The sequence below is a fragment of the Punica granatum genome, chromosome 4 (genome assembly GCF_007655135.1).
Source record: "Punica granatum isolate Tunisia-2019 chromosome 4, ASM765513v2, whole genome shotgun sequence".
Taxonomy (NCBI): Eukaryota; Viridiplantae; Streptophyta; class Magnoliopsida; order Myrtales; family Lythraceae; genus Punica; species Punica granatum.
The window spans coordinates 1944244-1957792 of NC_045130.1; the positions used below are offsets into that span (position 1 = coordinate 1944244).

The following is a 13549-nucleotide window of genomic DNA, read 5'->3' on the forward strand; positions in this document are numbered from 1 at the left end:
CATATATAATATTATGCAACTTTTCTTAGAAATTTTTTTTTTACAAGAGAGACTCGTGAGTCTAGTAAAACGAAATAAAAATTATTATAGTTAAATAAAGGGACCCGATAAGCCCATCAAAGTATCAAATCTGAAATCTTTTTTAAGTAATGGCGTATATCATTGTACTATACCCTCTTTGATAATTTTGCCTACTAATTAACTTTAATGAAAATTACAAGCAAATATTATGAAAAAATGACAACCAAATCCCTGTGGAACTATATAAAATAATAGGGAAAAAGAAGAGACCCGCAAGGTGCAATTAAGGTGATCGTAAAATCTCCAATCATAAGTGATAGTTTATTCACTTAAGAATAAAAAAATCCGAAAGAAAAACCGAAGCCATAATATTTTTGCCAGGCGGCACATCCTTCCAAATAAACTATTCTCCTTTTAATTTTGTTTTTTACTTTTATGATTTTTCACTTCTCTATATAAAGGCCACCAGTTTCTTCCTCGTTTCACGATCGATCGCAACCCCCTCCTATATCTTTTCCTTCTTCTCCAAACTTCACCACAAAATCTTCTTCATTGCCAAGGACCACATGGCTCTCCCTGAAACACAAGGCAAAACCCTATCAGATGCCTGGGACTACAAAGGCCGACCTGCCGACCGGTCCAAAACTGGTGGCTGGACAAGCGCCGCAATGATTTTAGGTCTTACATTATATTACACTTGTGACTTGGGATTATATATCCGATCAAATAGTGCTATAAAGCATTTGGCCATGTCCGTCATCTTCCATAATGAACTTTGTTATCCTCTCATCATCAGGTGTGGAGGCAATAGAGAGACTGACCACGCTAGGAATTGCCGTTAATCTGGTCACGTACCTTACAGGCACTATGCACCTTGGAAATGCCGCTTCAGCCAATACCGTCACGAACTTCCTCGGGACTTCATTCATGCTTTGCCTGCTTGGGGGCTTCGTAGCCGATACATTCCTTGGCAGGTCCAAGAATAACCTATAACTGACTGAACATTAATGGATATGATCTTAATTGCTCTATTCATATTGCCATTCGCTACTAGTATGTGTCGTTACGTTTAACCAGTTTCTGGTTCCTTCTCTCAATAGGTACCGTACAATTGCAATCTTTGCCGCGATTCAGGCAGCTGTAAGTACTTTTTTTTGTTGGATATAAGATTGTGCTTTTGTATTATTTTTTATTCCGACACGCTTGTTGAAGCTTGCTGATCATTGCCTCCGAATAATTCCTGGTTACCATTTTGGGGGTCGCCATCTTGACCATCTCTACCATAATCCCGGGTCTCCACCCCCCGAAATGTGATCCAGGAACCGCGCAAGCCTGCATCCCCGCGAGTGGCACACAACTTCTAGTCCTCTATGTAGCCCTCTACACCACTGCCCTAGGGACGGGCGGCCTCAAATCGAGCGTATCAGGGTTCGCAACGGACCAGTTCGACGAGTCAGACAAGAAGGAGAGGACTCGGATGATTAACTTCTTCAACTGGTTCTTCTTCTTCATAAGCATCGGGTCTCTCGCGGCGGTCACAGTCTTCGTGTACATACAGGACAACCTCGGGAGGCAGTGGGGCTATGGGATCTGCGCCGCTGCAATTGTGATCGGTCTGATTGTGTTCGTGTCGGGAACGAGGAGGTACCGGTTCAAGAAGCTCGTGGGGAGCCCGCTGACACAGATTGCGGTGGTGTTCGTGGCGGCATGGCGGAAGAGGCACTTGGAGCTGCCTTCCGATGTCTCACTTCTGTTCAATGTTGATGATTTGATTTTGGAAAGAGACAGTAAGAAGAAGAAGCAGAGGTTGCCCCACAGCAAGCAGTTCCGGTTAGTGTTTCCTTCATGATCTCTTCAAAAAATATTTAACTTACATCCTACCTCTCTATAATTACATCGTATTAATTAAACAAAAGTCCCTCTTTAAAATTTTCACTTAAAAAGGAAAAAATAAAAGTAATAGATATGGTCGTGAATATATAAATTTAATTATAAACCACCCAATCAATATGGATTGGTTCAAGCGGTTCGACTCTTGTTCCGCTTAAGTAATATTTCGAGTTCAAGTCCTTGTGAATACAGAAAATTCATACTGTGAGAGTTTTACCTCTTAGTGTGTCGACTCGACTCGACTCGACTGCATTAGTTGATACCCAATTAGATTTTCGGATTCCAGGTTCACACAAAAAAAACAAATTAAACCGCCCAATGATTCTTATCTCAAATAATACAAAGATTTCAATAATTGGAAAATTCACATGTAATTGGTCTCAAATAATACAAAGATTTCAATAATTGGCAAATTCACATGTAATTGGTAGGAAGAAACTTTATATGTTTCGCCGGGCATGCAACCCCCACCAGTCAGGACTTAGAATATTCATTTTAGGATTCTTCCCATCTGGTCATTATAATTCTTTTTTAGGACGATGTGTTCTGAGCCTATTATTTATCATTAGCAGACGTCATATTTTTCTTGATTATGAAATATTTTTACTGAGTCTGGAAACTTTGGGCCACAAATAAATTTTCCCCTCACGAAAGACAATTTGTCAACCCAACCCATACCTCGTAATTTTCTGGTTACCATTCAAAGATGCAAATTTCACTAAAATCATGCAAAATATTTTTTTTTTCTTTTTGGGTGACAACCATGCAGAAGAACTTATAATAAATTAACTAATAAGCTAGAAATTAATGATTCAATTTGCCACATCAGCCAGCCATTTATATTAATTCAATAATGATGTGGTAAATTTTTGTGAAGTCGATGTCGACTTGTGTGCATATATGCATGTCATCTATAGATAGATACACTATATATTAATTGCTTTTGTTGGATAGCCGGAGTATCAAGCTCAGACTCCCATGGCCCAATACGTAAATAGGTAGGATTCCCCATCTCTATCTTCCAAAACTTGTGGGTATCCTTTATGTGTATAGATAAGTGAGAAATGGGGGACCAGGTTAGGATATCCAATAATGCTTATAAATTACAATCTTCTAGCCCAAGTAAATAATATTATAGTACATATATAGCAAGTATTTCAACCATCAATAATTCACTTTGTTCTTGTGCTACACCTATGCTATTAGATGCATTCATGATTTTCTGATTAGCCCATCGAATTCCTACTTTTATATCATATATATATATATATACATATATTAAACAAAAAGGTGGCTCTTCTCATTTTTGTTATGGTTTCCTTTTCTTCTTTGGGTTAATTGCGTCAAAGAAAGAATATGTGGATGGATCCATTCAATGCCATATAAAAAATGCAACCAGTCCCCATCATAAATATTTTCCTCCAGTCAGCTCTTTGGGGGCAAACATTTTTAAAGAGCTCACGAAGCACACAATTACTTGTTCCATAGGGAATAAATACATGAAATACAACTGCATATCTCTGTTTTTCCTTTTCATTTCCCCCCCTTTTACCAACTAATTTCCAGCTTTAAAAATTAAATAAAAAAATAGATTTTCAAATATAAGGCAAAGTGACGTATGCAGATCATTACTCACCGGAAAGTTGAGAGTATTGAAAAGAACAAGCGAGTACATGCCTGCCATATATATCAGATCTTTTAGAAATTCTTTAATATAAGTACTATTCATTTGTCCCATCATTTCCTGCAAAACGACACGGCATGCACCAGGATTGGAGTAGAGACGCATGCATGACTAGATCAAACGATCCAATTGACCCAACACAACATGCCCCACGGCCCATATATCTCTCGATCATATTGGTTTTTCCTTTTAATTTCCGGTGGATAAATGATGCCAGAGGCCCAATCATCTTATGTTTGTCTAGTTTCACATTATTGAGGCATACATGGATATAATAATAATAATAATAATCTGTATATGTCGTCTGTCTTTGTTTAATATTGTTGCAGTTTCCTGGACCAGGCGGCAATCAAGGACCCCGATATGCCGTTTAACTCGACCCTAGTGAACAAGTGGTACCTGTCGACCCTAACTGACGTGGAGGAAGTGAAGCTCGTGTTAAGTATGTTGCCGATTTGGGCCACCAACATAATGTTCTGGACCGTCTATGCCCAGATGACCACGTTCTCCGTGTCCCAGGCCACAACAATGGACCGTCACATCGGGAAATTCCAGATCCCGCCGGCATCGCTGACGGTTTTCTTCGTTGGGGGCATCCTCGTGACAGTCCCCATCTACGACCGGTTCATCGTCCCCATTGCGAGGAGACTGCTGAATAACCCTCAGGGCCTGACCCCGCTCCAGCGTATCGGGTTGGGCCTGGTGTTGTCGATCCTCGCAATGGCAGCTGCTGCCCTGACCGAGCTGAAGCGGCTCCGGGTCGCTCAGGACCACGAGCTGACCGACAACCCATCTGCGGTGATCCCACTGACCGTGTTCTGGCTCACCCCGCAGTTCCTAGTGGTAGGGGCGGGCGAGGCGTTCATGTACATCGGGCAGCTCGACTTCTTCCTAAGGGAGTGCCCCAAGGGGATGAAAACCATGAGCACAGGGCTGTTCCTCAGCACGCTGTCGTTAGGGTTCTTCATGAGCTCGCTGCTGGTCACAGTAGTCCACAGGGTGACTGGGACCAAGAGGCCATGGCTCGCTGACAACCTCAACCAAGGTCGGCTCTATGACTTCTATTGGCTGCTGGCAATCTTGAGCTGCATCAACCTTGTGGTCTACCTGGCCTGTGCCAAGTGGTATGTGTACAAGGACAAGAGGCTTGCTGATGAGGGCATTGAGCTTGAAGAATCAGAGCCCACTTTCCATGCTTGAGTGGGCCCGGGGGCCCACAGGGTCCCAGTGCTCTTCACATTTTCAGCCACTGTTGTCTTGCAATCAGCCCTTTCATTTTGTTTCTTCTTCTCTGTGATTTTTGTATAGCCAAACCCCGGCCCCAGGTGATGATCTCTAGCTCAACAGTGTCTGTGAGTTTTAACCTTTCAAATATTTGTAAAATAGTGAAATGCATGCCAAGGAGCAACACATAATACAAGTTGTGGAGATGTTTCCGTAACCAGTTTCGGGAATCCTATTCGAGATCTTAACCTTCCGCAAATCGACTTGATAAAAGGGTTGGATAATGCGATAGATTTAGGTCGGGTTTGATTTTGTTTCATCGTTTAAGATTTGATCAGTGACTGCAAACATATCTTGGCCCAAGGTCATATGGGCTGAAACACTTCTGTGCAACTCGAGCCCTGATCTTGTAGACCAGGAGAGACGAAGACCAACCTGTCGTTGGCCCGAAAGATAAAGAGTTTGAATCTTTGTGCTAAATTTATGCTAGTATTTTTGGAAAATTCTGCCTGGTGAGCTTATCCCTACGAGCAAATCTTTGACATTTACCGATAGTTTGTAGCACATTGGCTTACTCGTCTGCCTAATAACAAAGAGATTACAAGTTCGATACTTGTTCTGGAACTATCCGTACTCCTTTATTAATTAGTATAATTTCTATTTTGTTATAAACTCATGACTCTCCATATAAATTAGAAAAAAGGTTCGACATTCTTAAGAGGGCAATGATGTGAAATGTGGAAAAAGCATAAAAAAAAGTCAGTAGAATATAATGGATAAAGGGAAGAGAGTTTGAGCAAGAAATAAAAAAATTGAAGAAATTGGGAAATTGCGTATTAAGTAGAAATAGTTAGAAGATCGAATCATTTCATGGAAAGGCCCATCTTTGACCTTCGAGGGGGCCTTTTCACTTTTTCCTCATGGGCCACGATGTAGAAAAATGATCATGAGGCATATCCCATGGAGAAAATTAGGGAGATTTGCCGCCCGAAAAGATGATAATAGCCATGATTTTGCATGATTTGAGTTTCTCTTTATCCTATGATCATTGTCCTTCTTTTTTTTCCATTTCTTTGTGCAGGAAGAAAAAAAAAAGAGTGAAATTCAATTGATATATGGCAGCCCCTAATTTCCGGTACACTCTGTAGAAGTTTGTAGAAATTCTCTTTCCCGATTATTTTAGGATTACTAGATATTAGACAACGTGACGTAACACTTGACCATTTTACCATCAAATCAATAATGTAGATACAAATCTTCTACTGATTGTACTAGTCACGAGTCATTCCCGATACCGGACTATTGTGTGTTTATATTTGCATGAGGTAAAAATTGGGACAACGGATTCATTTTCCGCACTACATACATCACATGCAAATGATATATATAGTCGTACGTGGTCTTTCATTCATAAGTATACTGACCGACAAGGTTCATTGTACTTGAAATTATGTGGTGGACCTGGCTTGGCTCTATGAAATAATTCCTGATACACAATTTATATACGCTCAAAAAAGGAAAAAAAAATACTATTAGTCCCATAGGTTCGTCACTTTTTTATTTTCTCCATTTTTTTTTGTCGTTTGCATCTTTTATCTTACTTTATTTTTCTATTTTAATCCTTCTGTCAACTCTTTCGTTAAATACCAAAGGAGCAGGCGGTAATCAACCCACTTTAAAGTAGTCACGAAAAAATTCGAGAAGCACGAAGGAATGTTTGAAATCAACTTCTTCCTCTGCCATTTCTCCTTTTTTTATATATAATTTTGGTGAAGTGTGATGTGAAATTGAATTTCCATAAATGTATAATTTTGGAGTAGAAATTCTTTGCATTATATGTGAACTTTTGAAAATACTTATGTATAATATATAGTACAGGAAATCACCAAGTCCAATTTTCGGTGGATCTGTGAAGAAGAAGAAGAAATGTCGCCACTGTTCATCTTCTTCTTCTTTCTCTGATTATTTTATTTTATTTACTTGTTTTCCTCACTCTTGTTTGCCTTTTTAAATTTTTTATTAAGAAATTGGTAAGATAAACCGGAAGAGGAACAAGGTGAATGTCCCAACTCACCCGCTAAGAATTTCACTAGCTAGTTTCAATTGCTGTGTTTGGTTCAAATTGGAGGAAGATGAAAAACAAAAAATGATGATGTGTGACTGACATGGCATCCAACTTAATACATTTAATGAAAAGTTAACGGAATGATTAAAATAGAAAAGTAATGTAAGGTAAATGATACAAACGATCAAAAAAATAGAAAAATGACGAAAATAGAAAAGTGATTCAAATCTAAATCTACGGGACTAATAGTATACTTTTTCCGTCAAAAATATAATAATAATAATAGCATCCATATATAAACTGGCAAAAGAAAATATGGTTAACAGAAAATGGGGGGTCCACTCTAATTTTGAAGAGATCGATGGACGAATTCCTGGCATGGAAATTGGAAGGCCATTGTCACTATTGATACCATTGAGATCTCAATCATGAGAAAATTCCAAGTTATGACAGATCGAAAAATAACAGTTGCAAGTTAACAAAAAAGACCGCAAACGCATATGATTCCGTGAATTACTTCATGTAGGATTGCCGCCTTATTATTTTCTTAACATTCGGAGTTTTCCTGTTTCAATCAACGCACCCCAACGCATTGTCCTGATTTATTCTTTTGTCATCAGATTTCGCTACGTTTCTATTAGAGTAATGAATCTCAAACTCGTATTTATGCGTAGCGGTAGCGGGACTTTGATCGGTCTCTATTGTAATGTGGGAAGTATGGGATCCTCGAGCAACAAGCATTTTAAAACTATAGTTCCCATAAGAGCATGCAGGGGTAGCACTGTAGCCATGAGCTGTATCATAAAATAAAAATTCAAATTTCGATGGCCTCTATTTGAAAAACAATTTGATTGCCCAGAATTTTGAGACGGAGGAGCTGTTTCCCAAATTGCATTTATGGCCGTTGATGATATCTAAGATTAAGATTTATCTATTGCGTTTTTTAATAAAGTTAAATTTGATTCAATTTAATTTAGTTTGATTTGATGAAATAAATACAAAAGTAATGATTTTATTATTGAATTGATAAAAAATATTGAATAGTTAAAAGAATTTAATGATTGTGTTATTAAATTGAGGAAAAATATTGAATAATTAAGAAATTTTAATATTAAAAATTTTATTGTAATAATAAATAAATAAAAAGAATGATAGAGAATTTGAATAAAAAAATACGATAGAAAAGTAATAATTATATTGTTAAATAGATAAAAAAGTAAAGTTAAGGTAAGATAAAAAAATTATTATTATTATTATAATATGAAACCATTTATTAGCTACCGAGAGAGAGAGAGTTGCAATTCCTTTCATCTCTTAATTTCATGAAAATTAAAATAAATAAATAAATTATATTCGCATTTATGAGCATTTCATGGCTCAGAGTTTTTGGTCAACCCCCTAATCATTTTGCCTTGCACTAAATTTTGTTGATCAATTTTGCATGACACTATATCTTTATTTTGAAATAGATAGTCCAAGAGTCATGACGAATAGAAGCATCCACTATACATATAATTCTTCTTTATTATATGAAAACTCATGAAAGTAATATAATAGAATAAAAATTCTCATAACTAATAAAAGGACATTATATATAATTAATCATCACTATTTTTTGAAATACATTGATCGATCTTTTTGTGCTTAGAATGTCACTTCCACTTTTTACCACTCGAGTTACTATATATTGCTAGAAATATTGCGTCTGTTTTGTACTTATCCATCGGGAACAATTAAGTTCTTAATCACATGATTTCAAGAACACAAACTACTGAATACTTTTCCAATTATAAGTAATGATTACAATTTAGAGTGGATTAATATTGAAAGGGGAGACAGAAAATAGGTCAAAAAGGAGTGTAAAAGAAAGGGCCATATTCAATTGGTTTTAATAGTCTTTCTTGTACAGTTTTGAGATGAAACTGAAAGCACGCTCAGCTCAGTATATCAAGCGCGGTTCCCGGGGGACTAAAAAGGATAAATTTCAAAGACAGGCGTGAGAGCGAAGGCTGTCAAGGAAAACAAATCCCACCCCCACCCACACATACTTTCCCCTCCTTTCCTTTCTACAATGTACATAAATTGTAACCAATACTCAACCCAGAAAAAGAATCAATCGAATCGGTCGGTGCTCGAACCCCATGTAGACTCGTATATACATCAGTGATGAATACACTGCATTGAGCTGACTGTAATTATATTGTGGAATTGCTCATGCTGTAAGGTCGATGCGGATTATTAATGATGGTAGAAAATTGAATTAACAATGTAATGAATGGCCCATATTATTAGGTTTTGGTGTTACCCTACAACAGGGTCATATAAAACTAGTATAGTGTTCGCAGATATCAATGTTGTCTTGTCTTCTTGTAGCCACTGGGCCATTATCCCAATGAAAATTATCACTGTAGCTGATGGAGAATTATATCTTTACACTGCTGATCTACTATCAATTCATGAAATAACAGAACGCAAAGAGAATAATTGAAATTTTGTGCACAATTCTAGTTCAAATTTCAGTGCTTTTTTTATTATTATATACATATATTATCATTTAAAAAACAAGATAAATATTTTATTTTTCTCCATGTGTCTGCTTCTATTCTCTTTCCATTCTTCTATTCGCCCGAGCTTTGACCTCAAACTTCTATGAAAGATTCCAACTCATGATTCTTTAATTTTTCATCCCATTTCCATTTTCTTGCTTTGTGAATGCTATTTAATTAATTATCAAAATTATTCCCCCTCTCATGGTAATCCCAAACTTAGGGCACCATATATATATGAGTTCTTATTTTTTTAAAATTTGATATAAGTAGATAAATATTTATATTGTGAAGAAACTGCTGTGTATCACATGGCATCACCAAATTAATTAGTTATAAACCAAATCATGCTGCTTCTCTTTGTTTATGTGTGTATTATATGATTTTCACATTCTGAAACAATTTCGTTGTCGTAAGAAAAGAGACAACGATCGGTGGCGGACGGAAATTTAATATCCCCATTAATTTCAAATCTCATTGGTTAGGTGAATGTGATGATGATCATCCTTTCTTATGTTGTTTTCTTTGAATTTCCATGTCTTTTTTCTTTGGGAATCAGATGCAAAAAGTTAGAAAAAAAAAAGGGAAAGTAAAGGGGAAAAATAATAAAAGAAGATCCGCAAGCTTTGTTTGCGCCTGAACTGAAACTTCAATCTTACAAAAGGAAACCCTGCAAGCAAGAAGAGATTTAATTTTGTGTTTGGCTTTGCTTTAATTTCAAGGAGAAAGAGATCAAGAGATCAGTGATTGCAGAGATTCACTCGGCGTTGGGGAGGGGGTCGTCGGTCCAATGGAAGGCAAATCAAATTGGCATTTTTATCAGAAAATGACTTGACTGATGAGATCATTTTGGTGCCTTTACCCACCTTAGCCAATGAGGTGTTTAATTCTGATTGATTAATGCCAAGAAATTTAATTAATAGTCCCCCTCCCCATTGTCTATGATTCTCACTCCAATTCTCACACCAACCCCCCCTCCCCACCACCCCTCATTGATTTCTAGTGCAAATTCCCATGTAAAGTACTCTACTGAGAACTTGTCAGGAAAAAGATAATAATTAATAAAGGAAATTAATTAACAATTAGGAATGGTGGTTGTTGGCAACCTGTACAAATTAAGTGCGTGCTTCCTTAAGAAATGTCCATACGGTTCCACCTGAATATATATATATATATATATATATATATATGTCCATACCATGCCCCTAAACATCGTCCGGTACTACACTCGAGTTACATAGTTTTTGAGAAAAATCCAATTGGTAGAGCTAAGAGTTTAGGCGGAAATTTAATGGTACACTTCCCATGCAAACCGGTTCTCGCGTGTTCAGTTCCATGAGCTATAAACACGAGTCATGAATTGTCCCATTTTGCGAGCTCATGAGTTCTTGATCAATCTCGGGGTACTCTATGGGTCTCCGACTCTGTATTCGGTGCATGCTCGGGTACGATTCAAGCACAGGATTAAACGGGCATTTTAGGAGAAATATCTGGTATTGCAGTTTTGCACATAATTATAGGTTTGGATCTCCCTTTGTCTGTAAGCTAACCCAGTCAGCAGGTCCCATTTCAAGAAATGCTTGGAAAAAGATGAGTTAGTTACATTGACTGCTTTCAATGGCCAAAAAGCATGCTCTTTTCTAAATATGTAGCCTTTTCTACTTCACCCCCGTGGAAAAGGGAAATTAATTAGAAGATTTGGTGGGAGAGGATCAACAAGCACAAATGCATAGCTAACACATTCTTAACTAATCTAATCTCCGCGCCATTATGATTAATAATTTGCCATCGGGTTAGGGTATCCTATCCGAGATGTTCGTGCACTGGTTATGGTGATAGCTGATTGTATTGACACTCATTCTCTTAGCCCCGTATGCGAGTTTCATGCGTTTCTCTTCCTTTCTGAAAGAAACAATAGTATATATTCTGATGGATCGGCTATTGAAACTGTGCAGTTAAAAAAGTTTTAACAATATGGGAATGGCCAAGTGTTTTAAACACGTGTTAGAATGAGGCAGGGGCACGTCATGGGACGTAACACCACGGGAAGCCAATCATGAAATTTCGTTTTCCTTCGATTAATGGATTTTGTTTCCATGTATGATCACGCTTAAAACCTGAAATCAGAGAAGAGACAAATGCCAAAGGGTAGATTCGTCATTCCAAGTCAGTCCACTGAGGCCCCCGTCGTTTTAATACCGCGCGTTCTTTTCTCATTCGAGTCTTTTCCTTTTCCTCTTCTTCTTCAAACATTAACGCACGTCCATGGAAGAATCAAGAACTTCTCTCTAGAGAGAGGAACTAGAGAGAGAGAGAGAGAAATACTGGGAGAATCTTAAGGTCGCATTCTGAGGTCTGATTTGATGGCGAGCGGGTGGGTCAAGTCCTTACAGTGCAAGTCGAGAGCCTTCGAAGACGTCTACCAGCCGCATCCGAAAGCACTCCTCGCCGGATCCTCCAGCTGCCGGAAAAGCGCTCAGACCCTCAAGGACGTCGTCGACGTCGCCACCCAGAAGGCCAGGAAAACCAAACCCCTTTCAGACCCGCTCCTCCAGCCGCCCAGACAGTCCTTGCCGGCTCTGAAGCGGTCGAAGACGGAACCGGCTCGGGTAAGCAATGCCCGGCACAGCAGGACTCTCCATGAGCCTGTCTTCCCGGCCCTGACGGAGCTGCCGGAGGGGCACCCGTCGCGGAACGTGGTGGAGATCATCTTCCACACGGGGTGGAGCCCCAAGGCATTCTCCGGCCGGGTCGAGATGATCTTCAAGGTGCAGAACGGTCCGAGGGCCGTGGCCCACTTCGAGGAGTACCGCGAGGGGGTGAAGGCGCGCGCCGCCCGGGCCTCCCCGCGCAGCAGCCAACCCGGAGACGAGAACGCCCGTTGCGCGGCGGACGGGAACGAGGTTATGCGGTTCCGCTGCATGGGGGCGGCGGGCAGCGGGGAACACGACAGCCCCTGCGGCGCGTGGGCTCTCCAGTGCAAGGGAGGAAAGTCCATCTGCACGTTCTCAGGCAGCGGCCGGGCCCACGAGAGCGCCGGCGGGGGGAGGGGCAGGAGGGCGATGCTGGTTTGCCGGGTCATCGCGGGTCGGGTCGGGTTCGACCAGCTCTTGGAGGACCGGGGCGGGTACGACTCGTTGAGTGGGGAGAACGGCGAGTTGGTCGTGTTCGATTCCCGTGCGGTGTTGCCCTGCTTCCTCATCATCTATAGATTGTAAAAAGGAAAAACATTGTGTCCATTTTATTTTTTAATTTTCATTCCTTTTGTCTTATTGTTATATTTTTTTTATATTTACTTTTTATTTTAATCGTGGGTGATGGTAAATTGTTTAATCCCTCTACATGCACTCGTCAACCCATTTTTTTGGTTGTTCTCATCCTTTTTTTTTGTGGTTATTAATATAAAAAGGGGAAAATTGGGTTGATAAATGTTAAATTTGTTTAATCCCTCTTACCTTCTATGACTTGCTTGGGCTATTGAATTTTGGCATTAATCTTGTTTTATGGATTCTTTCCTTGTACATTATGATGGTGACCATTCAGAAATTGTATCAGTTCAATTTCGCGCTCACATGACGCATCGAGCTCGACCAAGTATTGAGATGCCTGAACTCCGACTCGACCTGTGAAAGTGAAGGCCGAGATTCACCACTTGCTAGACAATCTTTAGAAGCTTGAGCACGGATCAAATTCAGAATTAATGGGCTCATGACCGATGAATCTCAGCATTGGCTTTTAAGATTCCTTATATGAACAGGATCTTGGACCTTGAATAAAGCTCAAGACTGGCTTGACCCCGAGATTTAGCATAATCTGAAGATGATTAGCCTTTGGGAGCACAGGCACGACTAAATCGAGTATGAAGCTCGGCAAGAGGCTAGCGCTTGGAGCAGTTCGATCGAATCTGAAGACAGCATTTGATGGAAGTCATAGAACCAAAATTAATAACCTGCGGCCAGCTTGACTTGCAAACACCATGACATCATCGAAGGCAGCGGCATGTATCCCATTTTTTCTTTATAATTTGGTCCATTCTATTCACCTGCTTATGTTTCCTGTCAATTTTCAGTTGCATATTTCTGTGGAATTATATATACATGAATATATAGTTTTTCGTGT

General features: G+C 39.3%; 2 protein-coding genes across 2 annotated transcripts; both read left to right on the forward strand.

Moving 5' to 3' along the window:
- Nucleotides 1–491: 491 nt before the first annotated feature.
- LOC116205534 (protein NRT1/ PTR FAMILY 6.3-like) lies at nt 492–5052 on the forward strand. The gene is made up of 5 exons (XM_031538161.1): nt 492–699; nt 818–995; nt 1122–1161; nt 1277–1851; nt 3925–5052. Exons 1-5 carry the CDS (start codon nt 588–590, stop codon nt 4793–4795), a joined length of 1776 nt encoding a protein of 591 aa, XP_031394021.1. The 5' UTR covers nt 492–587; the 3' UTR covers nt 4796–5052.
- Nucleotides 5053–11634: 6582 nt separating this feature from the next.
- Nucleotides 11635–12940, forward strand: LOC116205443. The gene has a single exon (XM_031538054.1). The coding sequence runs from the start codon at nt 11794–11796 to the stop codon at nt 12646–12648; it is 855 nt and encodes a 284-aa protein (XP_031393914.1). The 5' UTR covers nt 11635–11793; the 3' UTR covers nt 12649–12940.
- The last annotated feature ends 609 nt before the right edge of the window (nt 12941–13549 follow it).